General features: G+C 40.9%; 1 protein-coding gene across 2 annotated transcripts in view; it reads right to left on the reverse strand.

The window, feature by feature from the left end:
• Nucleotides 1-734: 734 nt before the first annotated feature.
• Nucleotides 735-26,939, reverse strand: part of LOC124622659 (m7GpppN-mRNA hydrolase) — a 54,166-nt gene continuing 27,961 nt past the window's right edge. For both annotated transcript variants that reach the window (XM_047148451.1, XM_047148450.1), the window contains one exon: nt 735-1,138. In XM_047148451.1, coding sequence (XP_047004407.1) covers nt 1,109-1,138 — 30 coding nt within the window. In that variant the 3' untranslated portion in view covers nt 735-1,108. The remainder of the gene's footprint in view (nt 1,139-26,939) is intronic.

Raw genomic sequence — 26,939 nt, forward strand, 5'->3', positions numbered from 1 at the left:
CATTACGAGTAAATACCATGAAAAATTTTTGCTTCTTACTTGTCTGTATTATATTTCTTACTGTTTCTAACATTTAAAGGTACATAAAAATTTCAGAAATTGGTAGGGAGATTCATTTAATATGAGGTAACAAGAGTTAACAAGAAAAACTAAAAATAATTCTCTGAAGGTCATTTCATAATTGAGATAATAAGAGTACTGAAATGTGGGTTACAGTTATTAAAGATTGCAGAACTGAAAACCGACGTATCACGCAAGAGGAAAGCATATTAGAATCTGATCATATACATGATGGATTTTATATGGGCTAATGGGCTATGTAAAAGAACTTTCGAGAATGTATGTTCCAAGAAGTGTGCAGTCACATATTACTTCCTCTTGTTACACACAGCATGAGCTTTACTGTAAAAATCAGGTGCTGTATCCTTCATTACACAGCATATGGTGTTTTGCAGAATGTAGAAAGTTGTGTGTTCATCATGTTAATCACAATACCAAAAGAATTTTTATGTTAATTGAAGATCTAATTTTCTGGCTTCTCAATCTGGATAAAGATACACAAAATGAATCCTATGGTCCATGAAAACTGATGAACAGATGCATATTTGCAGTTAAGTTCTTGATATAAGTTGGCAAGAAAAAATTAAAATCCAGTAACAATCAAACTTCTCAGAGTAAAATGTACAAATTCGTGTACCACCATTAATGGGAGCAGGGCATATATCAAAAATATGTACCAGTACTAACTGCAATGTTTTATTAACAAAATTACAACAGGTACAGAGTAACAAAGAGATCATCCAAATATCTCTTAAAATTAAAGTGTTTCTAACTGTAAAAGTGCAATTTACAGGATCCACACCTATTTACAAGTCCCTTTGTGAAAGGGACACAGCGGTGCATGTCTGTCACCCTGAGATATCCTCTCACACAGAGGAACCAGAATGAGAATATACAAACAATATAGTTTCCTTTTAAGTTTGTACGAAGAAATCTGGCGATTCCTTTCATTAGTCAAAACATTTCATAATTGCCTCATAGTCGAACCGGAAGTTTGCCCACGAAGGTGATCCCCATTTATCAGTCGTGATTCCAATTCCAGAGTTTACTACCAGCTTACCAGAATTTTTCTCATCATCTGAAACGTAAAGCAAAGGTATTCTCATTTACAAATTTTCAACACCTGTAATGGATAATTTAACTAATCCATTTACTAAAATAAATGTTTCTTATATTGATATTATCCCACACACAAAAAATGATACTGAGGAAAAAATGTACTTGATGTTAAGTAAATCAATACTGAATGAGGGAGGGTGGGGATACCAAGTAACATGCTCCACCTGGTCTCTCGTTGCAACTGACAGCCCCCCCTCTCCAACAACAGCTTTTCTGATATACGTAGATGAGAGTTGCCCTTGCTACACATCCTCTGTTCCCATAATTCTCCTGGTCTTCATCTATGCTAGCCCCTCACCCTTGTTCCACTCCCACCTGCCCCAGGACTCAAACTTCACACATATTCCTCACAACCTCTTCTCACAGCCCCTCCCCCCTTCCATGTTCTGCCACTCCCTTTTCAATCTACTCTGACACATAATCATGCACTGCATGAACTCACCTGTACCACTGCCCATGTTACATTCCTATCCACTGTACCTGCTGCCTCCCTCTGAGCCGTCAGCCACCCTTTCCCAGTACTACCTCCTGCTCACTGCCCCCTTTCTCCGTCTTCCTGTTCCACCCAACACAATCTCTCACCCCGGCCAAGCTGCAGAACTGCAGTCCAGGTATTGAGCATTCACCCGACACAATGTGGCTGTACAGACTCTGTGTGTGTGTGTGTGTGTGTGTGTGTGTGTGTGTGTGTGTGTGAGAGAGAGAGAGAGAGAGAGAGAGAGAGAGAGAGAGAGCACGTGTGCTTTAGCTCAAAAGATAATTTGTCTGAAAGCTAACAATTTTCAGTGTTATTTATGTACCTGTCTTTGACTCAACATCTCCACATTCTGGTAGTTTGTACCTGTCATTAGCTCAATGTCTCTGCATTTGAGTAGTTGTTAAACTGTGTAACTATAATTCACAATCTGACAATGGCTGCTCAATGATACTACTGAATGGGACATCAGTGTGTCACGAGATTCTAAAATAAATAAACAAACAAACAAACATACCACATCTGACAACAGAATTAAGTTTCAAAAGTAATATGAACAAAAAATTACAGGAAAACTCAAATGAGACTAAAAGCAAAGGATGTGAACATTATTAATAAAACAGTTCCATCAGGAACAATCACACTGACATAAAAACTAAGAGCATTATCTACTTCAGAAAATAATTACACTGTTTACAAAGGGATCTAAGAATAAAATTCAAATAAAATTTGAATAAAACAATTATGGAATGAATAGTAACAGTGTAGTTTGGTAAGGGCACATACATGAACATTACATGAAGTCACAAGCAAATACTGTGTAGTTATAAACACCTTCTACCTGAGAAACCTCTTTCTCAGAACTTTCCTCAAGTTTCATTTTCTTACTTTGTAGCTCTCTTAACTTTTTCTGCTCAGCCCTCTTTCTCTCATTTTATTTTAAGGACTTCTCAAACTGCCCCTTTCTCTGCTACTGGTTCTCTGCATCTATCATATGCATTTTGGACACTTTGTGTTAACCACTTCATGATGGGTACACATCCAATACCCCTAGTGAACTCGACGGCATCATGAGTAGTATGAAAGGCTATGAGAGAGGCTTTTGTCAAATTATCACCCAGAATTGAGGAATTGCCAGAGAATGAAAGCAAGCCTTATAAATTTTTTTGAATTTTTACATTCACTTTTATCATCAATGGCCATCATCTAGAACTGATTAATGTGATCACGATCCCATTAAAATTTTTGAGGATTTCCTTTATTGACCTGATTAATAAAAGACGTTGGAACTTATGAACAATGGTATCAGTCTCATGACCTAGGGTGACCAAATTTTCCACATGAAAAAACAGGACATTTAGGAAAAATCGGGATAAAAAAATGGGATGCTAGACAAAAAGAAACTATTCTGCATACGTGACTGCATCACTTTACTAAATTAAATAAAAACTGATGTTTATAGACCAAAAGCCAAGCCAAAGAAGAGACTGTGGGCTCTTAAAAAAACTGTTTCAGCAATGTAGGACTCCTATCCTGAGACAGAAAATGTGATTTCAAAGGTTAATACATGCCAATAACACTCGTAGCTCCTGGCGACAATGACAACCATCTAGTTTTAATACTACCTAGAACTTGCTTGTGAGCCGACGGCCTTGCCACAGAGGTGACACCGGTTCCCATCAGATCACTGAAGTTAAGTGCTGTCGGGGTGGGCTAGCACTTGGATGGGTGACTATCCAGTGTGCCAGCGCTGTTGGCAAGCGGGGTGCACTCAGCCTTTGTGAGGCAAACTGATGAGCTACTTGGTTGAGAAGCACTGGCTCCAGTCTCGTAAACTGACATATGCCCCTCCGTATCCGCATGTGGACTGAGGATGACACGGCGGCCAGTCGGTACCACTGGACCTTCTAAGGCCTGTTCAGATGGAGAGAACTTGCTTGTATTCATTATCAACGAAATTACAGAATGATTTCAGTTCCCTCATATGCACAGTGTAAATGTGAAAATATTGACAAATTTTATTAACTATTGTTTATATGTCAATGGGAAGAATATTTGAACTCCATTGTGTACCACATGGGATGCACAACTGATGCCTTCAATGTTCAGTTTGGAATAAACCTTGTTTATTCCTGCCCTCTTGTACCCACCGAAGTCGATAATCTTGCCGTAGCTGGTGTTGAAACTGCTGCCTACTTCTCACTGTGGTCTGTACAGTCCAAAGACAGTGTCAGTTGCATCTACTGCAAATTTATGTCATCTAACAGTAAATAGCTAACTCATAACTACAAATACAATTGAACACTGACAGCCCTCTAATGTTCTGTAACAAAAACTTGTTACATCTGTCTGTCATTTCTGCAGTAGCAAATAATCAATAAAAATTGCGAAGCTCACCCACAAATCACTGGCACTGAGCATGATGATGGAAAAATCTGTGGACACCCCTCCTCATCTCATGATCAAAATAATTCTTCTTTATTCCATCTTTGCATCCAAGACAATGCAAGATTCAAGAAAATGTTAAAAAACTTTGTCTATGATGCCCGCCCGGTTAGCCATGCGGTCAACGCACTGCTTTCCGGGCGGGAAGGAGCGCCGCTCCCCGGCATGAATCTGCCCGGCAGATTTGTGTTGAGGTCCAGTGAACTAGCCAGCCTGTGCATGGTTTTTAGGCAGTTTTCCATCTGACTTGGCAAATTCGGGCTGGCTCCCCTTATTCTGCCTCAGCTACACTATGTTGGCAATTGCTGTGCAAACAAGTTTTCCACATATGCTACACCACCATTACTCTACCACGCAAACATAGGGGTTACACTCATCTGGTGTGAGACGTTCCATGGGAGGTCCACCAGGGGCCGAACTGCACAATAACCCTGGGTTTGGAGTGGGGCGACGGAGGGGTGAAGTGGACTGCAATAGTCATCATGGGGATGCAGACCACTGTGGCTGCGGCGGGGACGGAGCCTCTCCGTCGTTTCTAGGTTCCCGGTTAACATAACATAACATGCCTATGATACTACATTGCGAAAAAAAAGTAAAAATAAATAAAAGCACACACGCAAAAAGATAAGGGTACTGCTGATTAAGAAAATATTTCATGGGACAAAGGGAAACAGGACAAAGAAAGTGCAGTCCCATTAAAAACGTGATGTCTGGTCACCCTATTATGACCACCAAAGCGACTTAACATAGAAAACATGTCAATGCCAATGCCTACCCGTTTTCTGCATTAACTGCACTTTTGGATTTCAACACATGCCCTTTATAAAGCAATATGGCAGGGGTGATTTATACAGAATTGTGGATATCATATTCCTAACGAATGCAAGGCATTCACTCTGGAACACCGAGAGATCCTAGATCCTCCTCTGATACACCACACTGAGCCATAGCTTGTTTGGTTCCATATCCCTACCCCACTTTCTGAGTTCACAACAGATCTGTGGTGTCACTTAGATCTATTTTGAAGATAGTCTATTTCTCAGAAACCTTTGGTTTGACAAGGTTTTTCATTAATTCTCTGACTATAAACTGGAGCCAAGTATAGAGGAAAGGAGATAAGGAGCCATCTAAGTGGAATATAGTCAAAAAAGGCTCAACTCGAGCAGCCACAGACTAAAAAAAGGCAAGGTGAGGTCTTAGTATCTTGGCTTTCAAAGACTCACACTCTGTATTGTAGAAATTCCAATAGTGATCTTATGTTTCAGTTTTACCTTCTCTTGTTCCTTTTTTACCCTTTCTACTTCCTACACATACTTTCCAGTTTCGCTCTTACCTGCTCCTGTTTCTTCTTTAATTTTCTACTTTCATCACGCTGAGCCCTGACTATCATGATTTTCCCATAAACACCGAAGTGGGATACCTGCTTGAAACCTGGCCCAAAACATTATCAGAGTAACATACAACCAGGTCAATCTGCTGGTTTCCGCCAACCTATTCAAATTCTCATCAAACCCAAGTGTGACAATGTCACAGGCTGCAACATTATTCTCTAACTGTTAAGTGAAAAATAACCCCAGTCCGAACACAATGATGTAATTCATTTTATAATCCATACTTTTGAGGCTATGTCACTGTCTTGCAACATAACAAGGCTGCCAATGTCTCGAGAAGACTGGTGTCTCACAGCAGTCAACAGACACAAACGTTCATCTTAGCATTCCTCTGCATACAATCTAGCATCATTGGCTGTCATCCAGATATTTCTGCAATAGGCACCCCACATGACTACCTCAGGATAAGAAGCTGGTTACTGGGCCAAATTATGACTGAATGACAGTCCCTGCCTATGCCACAGTGAACTAAAAATGAAGACTAATTGGATATAGTATTTCTCATCATTGAAATTGATCCTTTTTTCCTTGTGCATCTCGCATGTCAAGAGCATCATCAGGATTGTCCTTTTCATTGTTGTAGTTGATGATTAATTTTGTCCACAAGCAACTAGTGGCACTACCAGTGCTACAAGTATGCAGTTGCACTTGGCTGTGGCTGACTGTAATGATTACCATTGATACGAGTTCTATAATCTTCATGGTAGCTTTGGGCCCAATGTACTTCTTTGTCCCTGGCACGACTGCACAAGGCAGCTGAAGGAGAAGTCAGTTCTACAGAAGATCCACTGAATGCTGATTCTCTCAGACATGTGTTCTATGATCCACCTAAAGTTTGTATCCACAGTCCAGCATGGGTTGAGCGAGTTCCGAGTTAACATATGCATTAGACAAGATCATCCTAAGCGATATAGTAAGATGTATACAAGATTTCACGATGATGATAAGCCACCAAAAAACTCAATACCTGGGCTACTTACTTTCCTATTAGCAATAACTACCCCATCTGTAACGTTATGAAACTGGTTTGAGCCTCATCTTCTTGTTTTTCTTGGTAGGGTATAAGTTTATTATCTCAAACTGAAACATTTTTGGGTACTGAATTATAATACAGAATAATGGGCACAACACCCCTGTTTCTTAGTTTCACTTGGCCTCATGTCTATAAACTTTAAACTGGCATGTTGGACAATGACTAGTCTTCTACAACTTCTATTCACACATCAAAAGAACCATGCTATATCAACCATCCAGTGACACTATCAGTGACAAAACTTATTGAAACTTACGTCATAATTCACAGTTTATACAAAAAGGCAGTTGAACTCAGTTCATTACTAGTCACCTCAAACTGTTGGTGTGGCACAAAACAAAAAGTTTACCAAGTAGAGTATTGTAAACGTGTTGCAGACTGCATGAGCATGAATTATCATAGAAAATGTTAACTGAAAGACCACATTGTAATATCAACAATATTCCGAAAAGGATAAATTGCTACTCACTATGAAGGTGACATGATGAGTTGCCGACAGGCACAACAAAAAAACTGCTACATATAGGTTTTCGGCCAGAGCATTCTTAACAAAAGAAAATCACACACACATTCACACAAGCAAGCACACCTCACACACACACATGACCACTATCCCCAGCCGCTCTGGCCAGAATGGCCCGAGATAGTGGTCATGTATACATGAGGTTTGCTTCCCTGTATTAATGTGTGTGTTTTTCTTTTCTGAAGAAGGCTTTGGCCAAAAACTTATATGTAACAGTCTTTTTGTCATGCCTGTCTGCAACTCAACATGTCATTTTTACAGTGAGTAGCAGTCTATCCTCTTCATAATATTGTAAAAATGTTAAATGAGTACTTCTTAAGCTTTGACCCGCTACATGATTGGGATAGGCAGATTCGATGCATAGACGTTAACATTGGACCAGCTGAGGCATAATGGTAGTGTATGATTCTGGAAAATGTACATGGTGTATCAAAAGGGATGGTGCAAACTTACATGGTTGAAAGTACATGATAATAGAAGCACAAATGTCAGTAAACATGGGTTCTAAAATGCATATATTAAGACCTGTGAGACATTCTTGATTTTAAGTATTGTGTAACAAATCTCTTCTACTGCAAGCTCTTTGCTTTCCATATTTTTGGAAGTGGTAGAATGGACCAAAACAAGAACAAAATGTCCAATAAACATGTGCTCTAAAATGCATACCTTAAAAGTTATGAACACTTGTTCATTAGAAGAGTTGTGTTCCAAAGTACCACAGATTAACAGGTGCTCATAGCTGTTAAGGTATGCATTTTAGAGCACATACTTCCTGGATACTTGCACTTCTATTATCGTGTCTCTCAGTCGTGTAAGTCTGCAACATTCTTTTTGGTACACCCTGTACATTCGTTTATAAAATTGCTAAGGTGAAATTTACTCAAGTAGTAAGCTATATGTTCTGGCAATAACATGGTTTACATATGAGGTAGTTACTTAACAAAGTAACATAGCTTACAGAACTATTTTGTGTGTCTATGCTGAAAATTATCTACTTGCAAGTGCAGTTGGCATACTTCAAATTATGATAAATTATGCAAAGTTTTGCTTACTGACTTCACTGATTAATGAAGAGTGGCAGTCAGTTCAGAAAAACTGAGACAACAGAAGTATAATAGTAAATTTGCAAATTAAACAGTATAATGGCACAAAGGCAGCAGTAATTTTGAGTGTATCTGAACTTCTATACTGATTACCTAGTAAGTTCATTAGTTTCCTGAAAATTAAAACATGTTACTGTGAAGTTTGTATCCTAGCTTTCTGATGACATGTATCAATGTTTCCAAAACTACTGATTTATTCAGTTTAAATTCACTATTATGTACTGTAGAGCAATTTCATCTCAAATCATACAGGTCAAGCAGGAACGTGCCACATCACTATTTCAAGCTCGCTGAAAAAAATATATGTTGAAATTCCACATGACCTCTCCAAAACTACAATATTCTGATTTTCTGATGATTTGTTAAAACACTACAGGTGTCTCTAAATGAGAGTATTTGTGAAAATGTCATAATGAAAGGCAAAAATTGAACAATTACAATAAAGAAACAAAAAGTGATAGAAATCTGAACTTATTCTCAGCAAATAATTTGTTCGCAATGCTATGACACATGATAAATACATACATACTTCTGAGCTTTTTTCTTTTTGGAAAAATGAACTATGAAAATTTGTAACTTTCTGCGTATTTCAAAATTATGTTTTGAAAATATGAAATGATCGAGTGGATGGACTGCTAACTGTCAGCTATGACATTAATGCATGAAATTCTTAAACCACCAAAATATTTGTACTTAAAGATGAAAGAATCTGAAATTTTTGGTTATTTAGAAATTTTCTCCAAAACCCCCATCCTATATGTTCTAAAAAGTTTGGTCCATTAGATGGGCATTGTACTTAGGGAATGTGCAATACTTGTCTATACAAAATGTGAGAAATTTTTTAGGTAGACCTAGCTCTACTCTCAAGGTCAAAAAATCATGGACACTTCAATATTTAAAGTGATCGCTGCTTTTAAGTAAATGTCATGCAAAACTGGTATTTCTGAATCAAAATAATTACTTTACAACATTATAAGTGAGTGGGAAAACAATTCATAGTTTTCTTCAAAAACATTTTATAACAAAAATTGGATATAGAATATTTATACCCATTTTTCTTTTTATAATAATATTCACAAATTATTATTGTCTTTTGTCATGATTTTACTACTTCATGACTTTCCATGAATTAAAACTGTCCACAATGCAATAACCAACACTGCACTGTTTTCTTCATCTGCTTCTCACTGAACTCATACAGCCGAGCTGAATCTGCACATGGAAAAGAATGACCAAACAAGAGCAGTGCTTGGGAAATAGGAACTGCACACTGATCTTTTGTTGATGGCCATTTGAAACCATTAGCAGGACTTTGAGGTGTCACAAAGGAGACGGTTATATCTTGCAGCACATGAGACATACTTATTGTCTGTACCACCCACCACTGATTGTCAAACACACAATAAATGAGGTGACTCACTGCAAAGTCTTCTAGTGTACACTGTGGTCTGTGCATTTCACACACAGTAACAGGCTGCATTTTGTGGAGAACCGTTCTTGCAATGTATGTGCCACTGCAGGATGCAACCCAGTAGTGACTTGACTGAATTCGTACCACAGGCTTTATAACAGACCACTCTTCTCTCTTTTTTTAAACAAAATTCCCTTAATGTACTTTCATTTGCAATTATGAGTTTCATGTTTGCTACTAATATTGGTACAGTGTGTACAAATCCATTAGCATCTTCTTAGAGCATCAACAGCTTCATGCTGGAGATTATATCTTCATGCAAGATGTATACAGATACCACTTACCCAATCACAAGCACTTTTCCCATGATCCGTTACTGAAAATATAAATTTTTTTTTTGTCTTAATTCCTGTACTACAGTGTTGACAAGCTCATAAAGCTGAAAGCAGTTTTTAAAATCGAGACGCTGCACCATCAGTCACATACATGTGTCTACAAAATGAATGGCCTCTAGACTCTCTCACATCAATTATCAAGCTGACGGCTGAGATCATCACTGAGAATAGCAGAACCATGTGGTGTTCCAAGGAAGTGAACAACGCATGTTAATGTTGATATTTGAGATGTGTGCCAGTGGTACCTTTGAATTATGTTCTGCAAACCAACAGATCAGTTCTCAGCAAAGTTGAAATCAAGAACTAATGTGTTGGTATTCTGGGATGTGGCTGACTTTCCATGTGCTATGGCCTGTCTCTGAATCCTCCGGATATGATGGTGAACATTCCTTTCATGGCCCAATGGCTAACCTCTATAACAAACTTCTGTGGCTCTACTGTCTTCTTCACAAACTCTCCTCCCTCCCACAATGCATAGGTTACGTCATTGTCAGTATCCTGAAGGTGTAATACTTCAACAGTGATCACTTGAGCACCAAGGATACATTGCACACTCCTGCAACCAACATTTATCTTGCGGCTCTCGACACACACCAAAAGCGTCAGGCCCATCTCTATGTACTTCTTTCTTGTGACAATGCTTATGGTAAAACAAACAAGTTTCAAATTAGTGCAATAAATACATGAGCATACTTCCTTCACTGGCTGGCATTTTACCCATTTTGGTCATAAGGAATATAATTCTGTGTGACCAATTTTTAAATTCGGTTTGCTCATTTTTCATTACGAGATATGCTTCTCTTCATGATTTTGTTATATATCTTTTTACCATTTTCACTATAGCATCGGCCTGGTTAGGACTTTTCTTGCTGTAATCTTTGTCATCACTTAGGTAACATTCCAAAGCCCATAAGATTTCACACACATTTGAACAATCCAAAGCAACAGTAAGTGTATCATCTTGCAACGAATGCCCACAGTAAGAATCTGGGCGTGCCCAAATACCCTTCTCATTCTTTATTTTACGAGCTTTTGAAATCAAATAATGTGAGGAAGTGAGTATGTATTTCCATATCAGCTGCTTAGAGTGGCTACCTGGTATCAGTGTCCGCAACTGTACCTTCTCAATGTAGGTGACTGATGAGATAGCTGTATTTAGGTTTTAAAAACCATACATCGCATTTCATGCACATATCACTATCTTCAAGTTCTGCACCGCATGCATCTACATTATACACATGATATAGTTTTGAAGATGTTGCTTGTGTAAAACTTGTTTCAATTTCTTCCAGTTTTGTTTTTACATTCTGTTTTCTTCTCATGCTTCTTACATTTCCTGGACATTTAAGGGGCGATATAGTAGGAGCTAGGCAGAAATACTAACATTCAATGTGTCAACAACTTCACGTCCAAGAATATAAACATTCTCCTTCAGTTTCAAATAATGAAAAATCCAGGATGGAATGTGCCTATCTGTGACTCAGCATCTCCGCTATACAGTGAGTAGTAACTTTTTTCTTCAGTTTCACACTCAGGTGATGGCGATCGTTCAGGTGGATTGTCACTAAATTTCTTCTTGTAGTGATGCAGCAATACCTACACAGTGGTTGTGATGCTAATACCGTTACTTGAGGATCTAGTAATTTCTGCAATACCTCTGACATATTTCCAACAACTGTGAAGTGTTTTTCACTTTTCTTAAACACCACCTTCTTGTCTTTTTTTCGTAGTCCACACACCTCACTTTTTCAATCCTGTATTTCCTCACTGACATTGCACATAACAAGAAGTTCAAACCAAACACAAAACTGGATGCAGAATGGTTAATGTGCAAGTTCTCACTCTGTTATAAACAGAAGACTGCTGGAAACAGAATTGCCAACCCGCATATTTTACACTAGAAATTCAGTGATGAGAAATATGCAGAATGTTGAAATTTTTTTAACATTTTACACAGAAAAGTATTGCCCACTGTATTTGCACTGACTACTAACCTATTAACCAAACAATATTTTGTGTAATTTTCAAAAGTTTTCTGATGGGAGTTTTCAAGTAAATAATGGATAAAAACTTGTGAAAATGCAATTTTTTCCATTTTTAGTAATAAATATTTATGTAACACAGCTAGCTGGAGCAGAGAAGATACTGCTTATAATTACATCAGTAGTATCTGGTAATATGACAGAAAAGATAGTGTTCTATGACTTTCTGAATAATAATAATAAAAGCGGAAAAATTAGCTTAAATATCATATTTTCATCTTAAATTTTTAAGTTAAAGGAAGCCCATAAGTGTGCATGTGCAGGTGTCAACTAAATTTCAACACACTAAGAGGAAGCTTAAACGTGAAAATCTGCAATTTTTCCAGTACTTTTGGTTTATTAATTATATATATATATATTTTGTTTTCTACTGTTTTAAGAGTTATTTACCTTCAAAGGGCCGTATCATTTACAAAATTAAGATAAAATAAAAATACTTTATTTCTTAAGGGGGACCACACTCTGCCTATCCAACCCATGTTAATTTAGGCAAGTATTTGACCCATTTCTGAAAAAAGTATTTCATGCAGGACCTTAATATTTTTACTGTATGTTACATGACGCTAATATAGTCAACTGTACTAAAATCTACTTTATACATTTTATAGTTTTTAAGAAATACTTTTTTTAATTTATTAACAAAACAAATTTTGTTTTTTCTGCAAAAAATATTTTTTTGTGAACTTCCTAACGGGGGAACATTCCCTAGCAGTCAGTTTCGCGCTTTTCTCACTAACCTCACATACAGCTCTCTCTAATATTGCAATCAGTTTTTCAAATTTATTTGATGGTTGATGTAAGTTCATCACTGAACAAAATGTTCTCCCTGCAGCCATGCCCTTGCCAATGGATCGTAAGGCATAAACTAATCTAGTATTGATTTCATAAGGGCCACTTGCATCTGGTTTTGAAGAACTCATAAATGAAATCACAGCTGAGCATTTAGTGCAAATTAAATCCAGAGCAATTGCTAGACCTTTTCTGCCACTGGCACTCTCACATATTTTCACACTCTGTGACTCACCACACTGTCTACATTGTACAAATTTAGAAATTACATCTGATAATATTCTCAAATTTATAATAATGTTGCTGCACCTATTGTCACTTACAGTAAATTCATTGTAACACTCTTGAAATGGTGAGAGCTTCTCTGATGATGCACTTGTTGAAGAATTACAATTAGAAACATCGTTGCCAGACGACATAACCTCTTGTACAGAAAGCTTTCTAAACTTGTTTCCTCTAAATTGTCGTTTCTTGAAAATGCCTCTACATTTCGTCATCTTCAATATACAACAAAACACACGTAAACAAGCACTGCAAACGTAAGTATAACAACTACTCACAATCACACTTGAACAAAACTAACCGCGTGTTTGAAAGTGTGTTGTTTACAAACAGCAGAAACAAAAGAATACCGACCGTTTCATTCGAAGGATAGCCAGCGCACTCGAGAGTTAAAAAAGGGGAAACATTCCACGTGGGAAAAATATATCTAAAAACACAGATGATGTGACTTACCGAACGAAAGTGCTGGCAGGTCGATAGACACACAAACAAACACAAACATACACATGAAATTCAAGCTTTCGCAACAAACTGTTGCCTCATCAGGAAAGAGGGAAGGAGAGGGAAAGACGAAAGGATGTGGGTTTTAAGGGAGAGGGTAAGGAGTCATTCCAATCCCGGGAGCGGAACGACTTACCTTAGGGGGAAAGAAGGGGTATACACTCGCACACGCACACATATCCATCCGCACATACACAGACACAAGCAGACATTTGTAAAGGCAAAGTTTACAAATGTCTGCTTGTGTCTGTGTATGTGCGGATGGATATGTGTGTGTGTGCGCGCGCGAGTGTATACCCCTTCTTTCCCCCTAAGGCAAGTCTTTCCGCTCCCGGGATTGGAATGACTCCTTACCCTCTCCCTTAAAACCCACATCCTTTCGTCTTTCCCTCTCCTTCCCTCTTTCCTGATGAGGCAACAGTTTGTTGCGAAAGCTTGAATTTCATGTGTATGTTCATGTTTGTTTGTGTGTCTATCGACCTGCCAGCACTTTCGTTCGGTAAGTCACATCATCTGTGTTTTTAACTTGCAATGTAGGGGATATAAATATCTAAAATATATGCAGAAAACTAGGTGACAGAAAAGTGGGCTTGGCACATAAACACAGGTGATAGGAAAATGCTCTTTAAATGCTCAAAAAAATTTTGTTCAGCAAAATCCTTTTCAGAGTACTTAAATAAAAACTTAATCTATCGAAATATGACGAAAACCGAAAATCGATTTTTTTTTTCGACTTTAACCACGGTGTGGTCCCCTTAACACTTATGATATAGAGGTTTAATACATGTTTTTTCCAGAGAAATTCATGACCATGAGTTGACATGACGTATGATTTGAGATGAAATCACCCTGTAGTATAATTATCAATTATTTATTACTTTTCATTAAGCAAGTTTCCAGTAACATTAAACGCCCTCTTGTAGTGAGCAGATTGAAAATGTTCCTCTCAACAATAATTTTGCATGGAATAAGGTCCGAACAATATTTTGAAAGATTTGGGCATATAATACATATACACAATGACTAGATGTAGATGAAAATTAAGAGAGGAAAAAAAATTGTTATTATTAGGGGCACAATAAAAAAATCTGGAAAGAGTGCACTTTGTACTGTTTAACATCCAGTCACCTACATCCCTTGAAGACTAGGTGGAGAAGAGGGCAATTAATATTTCCTTGTAGGCATGTAATTGAAAGTAAGTTTATGGCAACGAAGACCCATAGCAGCTTTGGAATCTTCAATCAATGAGCAGAGAAATGACACAAAGAGTCGCCTCTTCTGCCCCAGCCAACTAATCCTACAATTCCCACTGGTCACCTGCATTACATCGTTCCCACGAAATGTGTTAGCTCAACTGTAACTTAACCAACCAGTGAACACCAAAAGCCCAATGCTTGCTTGTTAGTATTATAATGTCACTATTTTATACCTACCATTAAAGTTCCATAATAATAGTTATTATACAGCAACAATCAGATCAATAGCTGCAGGCACCTACAATAGTAATTTTTCTGCACACATCCAAAACAACATACTGTATGCAAACCTATCACACCCTAGTATCCTTTGTTCAAAGTAAATGGATATGAATAGGCCGCAAAGCCCCTAAACGGACACATCTTTGTCATCACTTTGTGTCACGAAATGAAGCAATACTTACATCTGAACAGATGTAAATTAAACCTATATCAGCTCCTTGCAGGTCACATTGAGTCACAAATGCACAAAATGTCAGCATAGCAACAAACCAGGAAAGCATGGCCACATTGCAGCGACAAGCGTGCAAACTTTCATACAGTTACACTGGGATCAGCCAGCTACAGCCAGGCCACGCTGGCTGGCTGTTGCTTTGGTCCAAGCAAGAGGAAGGGGTGCGGATGCAGAACCACCAGTGGTGGGTGGTCACACAGCACTAATCCGGAGATGAATGATGAGCACCGTGCTGCACTGAGGCAAACTGAAGGCAAGCAAATGCCTCTGCACATAAGAAAATTGAGTACTCTGCCTTTTTCATGGTTTTTGGGCTGAGCAAAATGCCGAAACTCCCCAAGTTCTCTAGAACAATGAAATTTCCTGAGTTTACCCCATTTTCTAGGACATTGGAAACCCTGGATGTGTGTTCTTGCTACTGCCCTCTATCAGAGCACTATGACGTACAGAATGGAGGAAAGCATTCTAATAATAAAGTCAGAGCAGTGTAATGGACGTATATTGAGCAAAATTTTCCAAATAACCAATAGCTGGAAATGCACCACTGTGGATCTACAGCTGCAAAATGACAGCCAATCAGCAATGAGTGTGTGGAAATTTGTCTGGGTGTGTCTAGTAGAGTGATTTTGTTTAACTAAGCTGCTGGTGTGATTGCTGTGCTCCACTGCACAAGATGCTGTGCACAGTACAATGTGTACTCAATACCACAACTGTCGGCTCCAAGCATAAACAAACAGGAACTTAAGACTGTCCAAGGGGATAAAAGCCATTTTATCATTTAAACTAATGAAGCTTTTGAATTCTACTAGACAACAACACCAATCTACTGCTGTCTTCATATGAAGACAAGTATAAACAGGCTTATTCATTTCTAAACTTGCCTTTCCTGCTGAAAATATCATGTTCCACATTAATGTTGGTCTTAGTAGAAGGGCACTATCAAATACTCAAATTACTGTGAAATATTTCACATGTTTGGATTTTTTTTTTTTTTTTTTTTGTGAAAGTTATGTTATTTAAGGGAACGGAGATTTCACAGTCAACACTGTCAAAAGCTTTATCTAATTCTACAAATTCTCTAATGTATGTCTGCCTTTCTTCAACCTATTTTCTAAGACACGGCATAGAGTTGACATTGCCTCTTATGTTCTATATTTCTCTGGATTCTATACTGATCTTCCTCAAGTTTGCTTGTTCCATTTTAGTGTAGAAAATGAATGTGTCAATATTTTGCAACCATAACTTATTAAACTGATGGTTTGGTAGTATTTACACTTGTCAGCACCTGCTGAGGTTAATTCCTCCGTCTCATATATCTTGCACACCAGGTGAAATGATATCCTCATAGCTGGTTCTCCTAAGGATCTCAACAATTCTGAGGGAATGTTGTCTACTCTAAGTGCCTTGTTTCAACTCTTTCAGTGCTCTGTCAAATTCTTCTTACAGTAACATGTCTCCCAACACATACTCACCTACCTCTTCTCTTTCCGTAATGTTGACCTCATGTTCGCTCTTATATAGAATCTCTGTATATTCCTTCCATCTTTCAGCATTCCCTTCTTCTTTGCTTAGTACTGGGTTGCCATCTTATATCCTGATAATCAAATAGCTGCTTCTCTTTTCTGCAAAGGTCTCTTCTGCAGCCAGGCATTTGTCTTTCGTCCACTCCTGCTTAGCATTTTATACTTTTCTGACAATATCATAATTTAGATCTATGTATTTCCTTCCACCTGCTTCATCTGCAACATTTTTATAGTCTTTTCTTTCAACAGATAAATTTAATATCTCCTGCGTTATCTAGGATTTCTACTTGGCTTTCTCTTTGTACCTACACTCATGTTCCGAAAAAACAGAACACATTGAACAACAAGAGATAAAGCATTCATATTCACAAGATGTGTAAATTAGTATGTTCTGCAGATATGATTAGCATCTGAACTTTGTCGGCCTGTGGGTTCGAGGTTGACATTGATATCGTGCTGCAACACCATCTACAAAAGAGGGCGCATTACTGGCATGAGAGAATGCGATGCATCCATCTGGGAAATTGCTGCTCGTGTGGGATGAAGTGTTTCGGCTGTGTAATGGGTGTGTGCATAATGGTTCACGTAAGGCCATAGAACATGGCAAGATGGGTCAGATGCACCACCCAGAACAACCCCCAAGAGGTTCGACACCTCATCCGAATGGCAATGCAGGACAGTTCTGCATCCTCCTCGGCTCTGTTGCAACAGTGGAAAATTTCGTACACTATAAAGAGTGACAATCTGTTGCCGTTTGTTATTGCATGGGCTACGTGTGCATCATACATTTCTCTGCATATCTTTGACGAATGTGCAGAAACATGCTAAACAGCAATGGTGTATAGAACAATGTCACTGGGGACAGGAACGGCATCACATAGCGTTGCCCGACAAGTCCAGGTTCTATTTGTTTGAAAATGATGGCCGCATTTTGGTTCACTGCAGAGAAGGGGAGCGGTATCATAGTGGCTGCATTTACTTGTGACATACAACGCCAAATCAAGGCCTTATGGTGTGGAGTGCTAGCAGATACAACCACAAATTGCAGTTGGTGTGTGTCCAGGACACTGTGACGAGTCTGACAAACATGAATGAGATCCTGCAATCTGTAGCCATACCGTTTCTGCACAGCACCCCAGATGCCATTTTTCAGCAGGGCAATGCACGACCACACGTTGCTGCACAAACACGTTCCTTCTTGATGTCACAGGATGTCAACATTTTGCCCTAGCCCGGTAGATCACCAGACTTGTCTGTCACCAATCGATAATGTGTGGAATATGGTGAAAAGGTGGCACTGCTGTGACCCAATGCCACTTACCACAGATGAACTCCAGAACCATGTCAATGCAGCATGGGCAGCTATACCATACGATGCTAGTTGTGCCTTATATGCATCAATGACGTCATGCATGGAACAAGTTATCTGGGCCCTTGACGGACCCTGTGCCTGCTAGGCAACAGATGCATGCTCAACCGAGGTGACTGAAATGCTGATCATTTCTGCAGAACATCCTACCTCTAATCGTTCAAGTTTGGTTTTTTTTTTCTTTTCCCCTTGAACATTTGATCCTCTGCTGCCTTAACTATTTCATCTGTCAAAGCTATCCCTTCATCAACTATCATATTCCTTTCCACTATTTCAGTCTAGCATTGATTAAAGCTCGCTCTGATAATCTCATCAAGCTCTGGCTCCTTCGATTTATCCAGGTCCCACCTTAATTTCCTACCTTTTACAATTCCTTTAGTTTTCATCTGCAGTTCATAACAAATAAATAATAGTCAAAGACCACATCTGCACCTGGAAATGTCTCACAGTTTAAAATTTTGTTTTTAAATTTCTGTCTTACCATTACATTATCAATCTGAAACCTCCCAGTGTCTCCTATCACTACCACATACACAACCTTCTTTCACAATTCTGAAACCTAGTGTTAACAATGATTAAATTATGCTCTGCTCAAAATTCAATCAGACAGACAGAAAGTTGACTGAAACCAGACGTAAACAGTAATGAAATCCTAAACTCAGATTGGAATGTATACCGCATAGGCAGACTGGACAGTGAAGGGAGAGGCGTGTTTATAGTGATAACAAGTGCAATAGTATCGAAGGAAATTGACGGAAATCCGAATGTGAAATAATTTGGGTGAAGGTCACTGTTAAAGCAGGCTCAGACATGGTAATTGGATGTCTCTATAGGCCCCCTGTCTCAGCAGCTATTGTGGCTGAACACCTGAAGGATAATTTGGAAAATATTTCGAGTAGATTTCCCCACCATGTTATAGTTCTGGGTGGAGATTTTAATTTGCCGGATATAGACTGGGAGACTCAAACGTTCATAACGTGTGGCAGGTACAAAGAATCCCGTGAAATTTTTTTAAAGTGCTTTATCTGAAAACTACCTTGAGCAGTTAAACAGAGAACCGACTCGTGGCGGTAACATATTAGACCTTCTGGTGACAAACAGACCTGAACTATTTGAAACAGTTAACGCAGAACAGGGAATCAGCGATCATAAAGCAGTTACTGCATCGATGATTTCAGTTGTAAATAGAAATATTAAAAAAGGTAGGAAGATTTTTCTGTTTAGCAAAAGTGACAAAAAGCAGACTACAGAGTACCTGACGGCTCAACACATAAGTTTTGTCTCAAGTACAGATAGTGTTGAGGATCAGTGGACAAAGTTCAAAACGATCGTACAATATGCGTTAGATGAGTATGTGCCAAGCAAGATTGTGAGAGATGGAAAAGAGCCACCTTGGTACAACAACCGAGTTAGAAAACTGCTGCGGAAGCAAAGGGAACTTCACAGCAAACATAAACATAGCCAAAGCCTTGCAGACAAACAAAAGTTACACGAAGCAAAATGTAGTGTGAGGAGGGCTATGCGAGAGGCGTTCAATGAATTCGAAAGTAAAGTTCTATGCATTGACTTGGCAGAAAATCCTAAGAAATTTTGGTTTTATGTCAAAGCGGTAGGTGGATCAAAACATAATGTCCAGACACTCTGAAACCAAAATGGTACTGAAACGGAGGATGACAGATTAAAGGCCGAAATACTAAATGTCTTTTTCCAAAGCTGTTTCACAGAGGAAGACTGCACTGTAGTTCCTTCTCTAGATTGTCGCACAGATGACAAAATGGTAGATATCGAAATAGACGACAGAGGGATGGAGAAACAATTAAAATCGCTCAAAAGAGGAAAGGCCGCTGGAGCTGATGGGATACCAGTTCGATTTTACACAGAGTACGCGAAGGAACTTGCCCCCCTTCTTGCAGCAGTGTACCGTAGGTCTCTAGAAGAGCATAGTGTTCCAAAGGATTGGAAACGGGCACAGGTCATCCCCGTTTTCAAGAAGGGACGACGAACAGATGTGCAGAACTATAGACCTATATCTCTAACGTCGATCAGTTGTAGAAATTTGGAACACGTATTACGTTCGAGTATAATGACTTTTCTGGAGACTAGAAATCTACTCTGTAGGAATCAGCATGGGTTTCGAAAAAGACGGTCGCGTGAAACCCAGCTCGCACTATTCGTCCACGAGACTCAGAGGGCCATAGACACGGGTTCACAGGTAGATGCCGTGTTTCTTGACTTCCGCAAGGCGTTCGATACAGTTCCCCACAGTCGTTTAATGAACAAAGTAAGAGCATATGGACTATCAGACCAATTGTGTGATTGGATTGAGGATTTCCTAGATAACAGAACGCAGCATGTCATTCTCAATGGAGAGAAGTCTTCCGAAGTAAGAGTGATTTCAGGTGTGCCGCAGGGGAGTGTCATATGACCGTTGCTATTCACAATATACATAAATGACCTTATGGATGACATCGGAAATTCACTGAGGCTTTTTGCAGATGATGCTGTGGTGTATCGAGAGGTTGTAACAATGGAAAGTTGTACTGAAATGCAGGAGGATCTGCAGCGAATTGGCGCATGGTGCAGGGAATGGCAATTGAATCTCAATGTAGACAAGTGTAATGTGCTGCGAATACATAGAAAGATAGATCCCTTATCATTTAGCTACAAAATAGCAGGTCAGCAACTGGAAGCAGTTAATTCCATTAATTATCTGGGAGTACGCATTACGAGTGATTTAAAATGGAATGATCATATAAAGTTGATCGTCGGTAAAGCAGATGCCAGACCGAGATTCATTGGAAGAATCCTAAGGAAATGCAATCCGAAAACAAAGGAAGTAGGTTACAGTACACTTGTTCGCCCACTGCTTGAATACTGCTCAGCAGTGTGGGATCCGTACCAGATAGGGTTGATAGAAGAGATAGAGAAGATCCAACAACGGAGAGCAGCGCGCTTCGTTACAGGATCATTTAGTAATCGCGAAAGTGTTACAGAGATGATAGATAAACTCCAGTGGAAGACTCTGCAGGAGAAACGCTCAGTAGCTCGGTACGGGCTTTTGTTAAAGTTTCGAGAACATACCTTCACCGAAGAGTCAAGCAGTATATTGCTCCCTCCTACGTATATCTCGCGAAAAGACCATGAGGATAAAATCAGAGAGATTAGAGCCCACACAGAAGCATACCGACAATCCTTCTTTCCACAAACAATACGAGACTGGAATAAAAGGGAGGTACTCAGGGTACCCTCCACCACACACCATCAGGTGGCTTGCGGAGTATGGATGTAGATGTAGATGTAGACAACTTCCTCTTTCACTCCTGTCCATCTGGTCCGTGTTCACCTATTATCTCTCATTTTATTCCTTTTCGTACTATCAAATTCCAAGTCACCCATCGCAATTAAATTTTCATCTTTCTTTACTTCTTTAATAATGTCCTTTACCTCATCACACATTCTTTCACTTTCTTCACCACCTATGGATCTAGTTGGCATATGAAACAAAAATCTTCAGCTAATGTAATTAGTATCTACATTATTTGGCATAACCAGTATTAGCTGGGTCAAGTTTCACACATTAATCACTGACTGACTGTGGCCTTATCCCACAGCTCTATGAAGGTGGTCTGACCTACAGTTATTTGGAAAATTTTGCTCAGTTTGATGTCCCCCATGCTGCTATGGTCGTATAATCAGTTTATTTTATCCATCTCGTGTATTCTGCTAACTTTTGTAGGACTTTATTCTTTCCAAAACTTACACACGAGTTATTGATAACATAAGAATCATCATTAGATCTTGGCAAACACATATTTCAAATATAGGGCACATCATTCTAGAGTTGGAACCCTTGTGCTGAGTGACACTTCTGTGGGAGACACATTGCTGTGAAACCTGGGGGCTCTTTCCAGGGGAAGTGGCTTACACAGCTAGTCTTTCTGCGAGATGAAAAAGCAGACAAATGGGAAAGCAAAGAACTACCTGAAGTGTCTTGGGCTATGCATAAATACAAACACACTCCACTTCTGCACAACTGTCACAAACTCCATCATTCCTGCATCTCTAAACTCTGCTTCCTTGCCTTTGTATTTGTATGGCTACTGGTTGACGCTTAACCATCACACAGCAGGAAGTTGATTTAACTTAGATGCTAATATGTGTTTATTTAATGTGTGTAGATCCTTAGCAATAAGCTATTACTAATGTACGATAGTATGTTTCACTCTTTTTTTTTTTTTTTTTTTTTTTTTTTTTTTTTTTTTTTTTTTTTTTTTTTTTGTGGTTTTAGGGCGCACAACTTCAACGGTCATTAGCGCCCAGACTACGTTATGAATGCACCGCGAGGCACAAGTTTAAAACAGCAACTCAAAGGGAAAACACGATAAAAGATTGACGGGCATAGGATTAAAAAAACAGCACAATCAAATGTCCTTAGACAGGTTTGTCAAGCTGATAAAACGAAGAACGCGAGCAGCTGCTCCTGGGTCATCCGCTATAATGGCATCGAGAGTACATGGCAGGCCAAGATCAAGACACAGTGTAGTAAAATCCGGACAGGACGTTAAAATGTGGCGGACTGTCAGCAATTGCCCACATGGGCAGAACGGCGCCGGCGCGGCCGTCAGCAGATGGTGATGGCTGAACCGGCAGTGTCCAACTCGTAACCGGGCCAAAACTACCTCCTCCCGCCGAGAAGGGCGTGAGGAGGACGTCCAAACCGCGGGAAGAGGTTTCAAGGCCCGAAGCTTGTTGTCCGTAAATGCAGCCCAATCGGCATGCCACAGCAATAAAATGCGCCGACAAATGACCCTGCTACAATCTGATGAAGGGACACAACAAGAAGCTGTCCGAGGCTGGAGGACCGCAGCTTTGGCCGCGGCATCTGCAGCTTCGTTCCCAGGGATATCGACATGGCCAGAAACCCACATAAAGCTAACCGGAGAACCGTCGTCCACCAGCTGCTGAAGAGAGCATTGGATCTGGTGCACGAAAGGGTGAACCGGATACGGATCACTGAGGCTCTGGATGGCGCTCAGGGAATCGGAGCAGATGACATAAGCAGAATGTCGGTGGCGGCAGATATAAAGAACAGCCTGGTAGAGGGCAAAGAGCTCAGCTGTGAAGACCGAACAATGGCCTTGGAGCCAGTATTTGAAACTTTGTACCCCGACAATAAAAGAACAACCGACCCCGTCATTGGTCTTAGAGCCATCTGTATAAATGAAGGTCATATTAATGAACTTTGAACGAAGTTCGACAAAACGGGAGTGGTATACCGAACCGGGGGTAACCTCCTTTGGGAGTGAGCTGAGGTCAAGGTGAACGCGAACCTGAGCCTGGAGCAAAGGTGGCGTGTGGCTCTCGCCCACTCTAAAGGTTACAGGGAGTGAAAAACCAAGGTGTTGAAGGAGGCGACGAAAGCAAACTCCAGGGGGTAGCAGGGTAGAGACATACAACCCGTATTGACGATCGAGAGAGTCGTCAAAAAAGGAACGATAAGACGGGTGGTCAGGCATTGACAGTAGCCGACAGGCAAACCGACAAAGCAGTATATCGCACCAGTAGGTCAGTGGCAATTCACAGGCTTCAGCATGAAGACTCTCGACGGGACTAGTATAAAACGCTCCGATCGCAAGACGTAAACCCCGATATTGTATGGAGTTGAGGCAGCTTAAGATGGACGGCCGTGCAGAGGAGTATACGAAGCTCCCATAATCCAGCTTTGAGCAGACGATCGACCGATATAGGCGAAGTAGGACAGTTCGATCCGCTCCCCACGACATACCACTGAGAACACGGAGGACATTTAGAGAACGAGTACAACGGGCAGCCAAATAAGACACATGTGGAGACCAGCTAAGTTTCCTGTCAAATGTAAGACCTAAAAATTTTGTTGTCTCCACGAATGGCAGAGCAACGGGACCGAGTCGTAAGGATGGTGGGAGAAACTCTTTGTAGCGCCAGAAGTTAATACAGACCATCTTCTCGGCAGAAAAACGGAAGCCATTGGCGACACTCCAGGAGTAAAGATGGTCAAGAGAACGCTGAAGACAGCACTCCACAAAACATGTACGCTGCGCACTGCAATAGATGGTAAAATCGTCCATGAAAAGGGAGCCTGATACATCAGCTGGGAGGCAATCCATTATTGGATTGATCGCTATGGCGAAGAGAGCGACGCTCAAAACTGAGCCCTGTGGCACCCCATTCTCCTGGCGAAAGGTGTCTGACAGGACAGAACCCACACGTACCCTGAACTGTCGATCCATTAAAAAGGAACGAATAAAAAGAGGGAGGCGACCGCGAAGGCCCCATGTATGCATGGTGCGGAGAATGCCCGCCCTCCAACAGGTGTCTTAAGCCTTCTCCAAATCAAAGAACACAGCCGCGGTCGGGTGCTTCCGCAAGAAGTTATTCATAATGAAGGTCGACAAGGTAACCAGATGGTCAACAGCAGAGCGGCGTCTACGAAATCCATATTGTACACTGGTAAGTAGGCGTCGAGATTAGAGCAGCCAAACCAAACGAGAGTTAACCATTCACTCCATCACCTTTCAGACACAGCTGGTAGGCGAGATGGGTCGATAACTGGAAGGCAAGTGCTTGTCCTACCTCGGCTTAGGAATCGGTACAACAATAGACTTGCGCCAGCATGCGGGAAGATGTCCCTCAATCCAGATGCGATTATAAGTATGAAGAAGGAAACCTTTACCCGCAGGATAAAGGTTCTTCAGCATCTGAATATGAATAGAATCAGGCCCTGGAACGGAGGACCATGACCGGGCAAGTGCATTTTCGAGTTCCCGCATGGTGAAAGGGGCATTATAACTTTCACAATTCGAGGAGCGGAAGTTAGGTGGCCTAGCCTCCTCTGCCTGTTTTCGGGGGAGGAAGGCAGGGTGGTAATGAGCAGATCTCGAAACCTCTGCAAAAAAGCGGCCGAAGGCATTGAAGACATCCTCAGGGGCTACAAGGACGTCATTCGCGACCGTCAAGCCAGAAACTGGTGAGTGGACTTTAGTGCCAGATAGCCGGCGCAGGCTACCCCAGACAACAGAAGAAGGAGTAAAACTGTTGAAGGTGCTTGTGAAAGCAGCCCAGCTGGCTTTCTTGCTTTCTTTAATAATACGACGGCACTGCGCACGTAATTGTTTATAAGCGATACAATTCGCCACTGTAGGGTGGCGTTTAAAGGTGCGTAAAGCACGTCGACGAGCACGTAAAGCGTCTCTACATGCTGCGGTCCACCAGGGGACCGGTACGCGACGTGGAGAAGAAGTAGTGTGAGGGATGGAATATTCAGCAGCAGTGAGAATGACTTCCGTGAGGTGTGCGACCTGACTATCGCAGCTTGTGAACGCTGGATCCTGAAAGGTCGCCCTGGAGGAGAAGAGCCCCCAGTCTGCTTTGGAGATGTTCCAACTAGTTGAGCACGGAGGGGGGGTATGATGCAGGAGATGGATGACACACGGGAAGTGGTCGCTCGAATATGTATCAGAAAGGGCATACCACTCAAAACGGCATGCAAGTTGGGTAGTACATATAGAGAGGTCTAAATGGGAATAGGTGTGAGATGTGTCCGAAAAAAAAGTAGGGGTGCCAGTATTGAGGCAGACAAGATTGAGCTGGTTGAAAAGGTCTGCTAACAGGGAGCCCCTCGGGCAGGATGCTGGAGAGCCCCAAAGGGGATGGTGGGCATTGAAGTCTCCAGTTAACAAAAATGGTGCAGGTAGCTGAGCAATAATTTGCATCATGTCTGCCCTGGTAACGGCAGATGACGATGGAGTGTAAACGGTACAAATGGAAAATGTAAAAGTGGGGAGAGTAATTCGGACGGCAACTGCCTGCAGGCCGGTGTGCAATGTGATGGGATCGTAGTAAATATCATCCCGGACCAGCAACATAAGCCCTCCATGAGCCGAAATACCTACCACAGGGGGTAGGTCAAAACCCACAGAGGAGTAGTGTGCCAAGGCAATGTGATCGCATGGACGTAGCTCTGTTTCCTGGAGGGCTATGACGAGCGGACGGTGCAAGCAGAGCAGCAACTTCAAGTCCTCTCGGTTGGAGCGAATGCTGCGAATATTCCAGTGAATAAGTGCCATCGAGAGAAGAAAAGGAAGATGAAAGAAGGGGTCACCTCGAAGGCCGCTGAGGGCCTGGCTTCGAGCAAGCACTGCTGCCGCTATCAGTAGGCGGACAGTCATTGTCCATTGGTTCTCGTTAAGATGGCTGGGAGGAAGAGCTTCCTCCGCCGGTGGACGGCCAGATGTTCGGCTACCAGCGGTGCGGCCAGGCGCAACGGATGGCGGCCTGGGGCAGCAACCGCTGGGTGGCGCAGGAGAAGAAATGCGCCGTGGCGGAGAAGGAGAACTGTGCTTCCTATGAGCCTTCTTGGAAGGTCATTTAGTGGAAGTACTGGTCGACGGCTGGGAGTTCGAAGTACGTAGGAAGTCTGCACGGGACGGTTCCTTCTTGAAGGCCCGTGTATCTGACCTATTGTCAAAAGTACACTCATATGGGGTGTCGGGTGAAATTTGTGACTGGATTCAGTACTTTTTGGTCGGGAGGACACAGCATGTTATCTTGGATGGAGAGTCATCGTCAGATGTAGAAGTAACTTTGGGTGTCCCCCAGAGACGTGTGTTGGGACCCTTACTGTTCATGTTATGCATTAATGACCTAGCAGACAACATTAATAGTAAAATCAGTCTTTTTTCAGATTATGCAGTTATCTGGTGTGATGTACTATCTGAGAGAAGCTGCAT

This window comes from Schistocerca americana, chromosome 7 (genome assembly GCF_021461395.2).
Source record: "Schistocerca americana isolate TAMUIC-IGC-003095 chromosome 7, iqSchAmer2.1, whole genome shotgun sequence".
Lineage (NCBI taxonomy): Eukaryota > Metazoa > Arthropoda > Insecta > Orthoptera > Acrididae > Schistocerca > Schistocerca americana.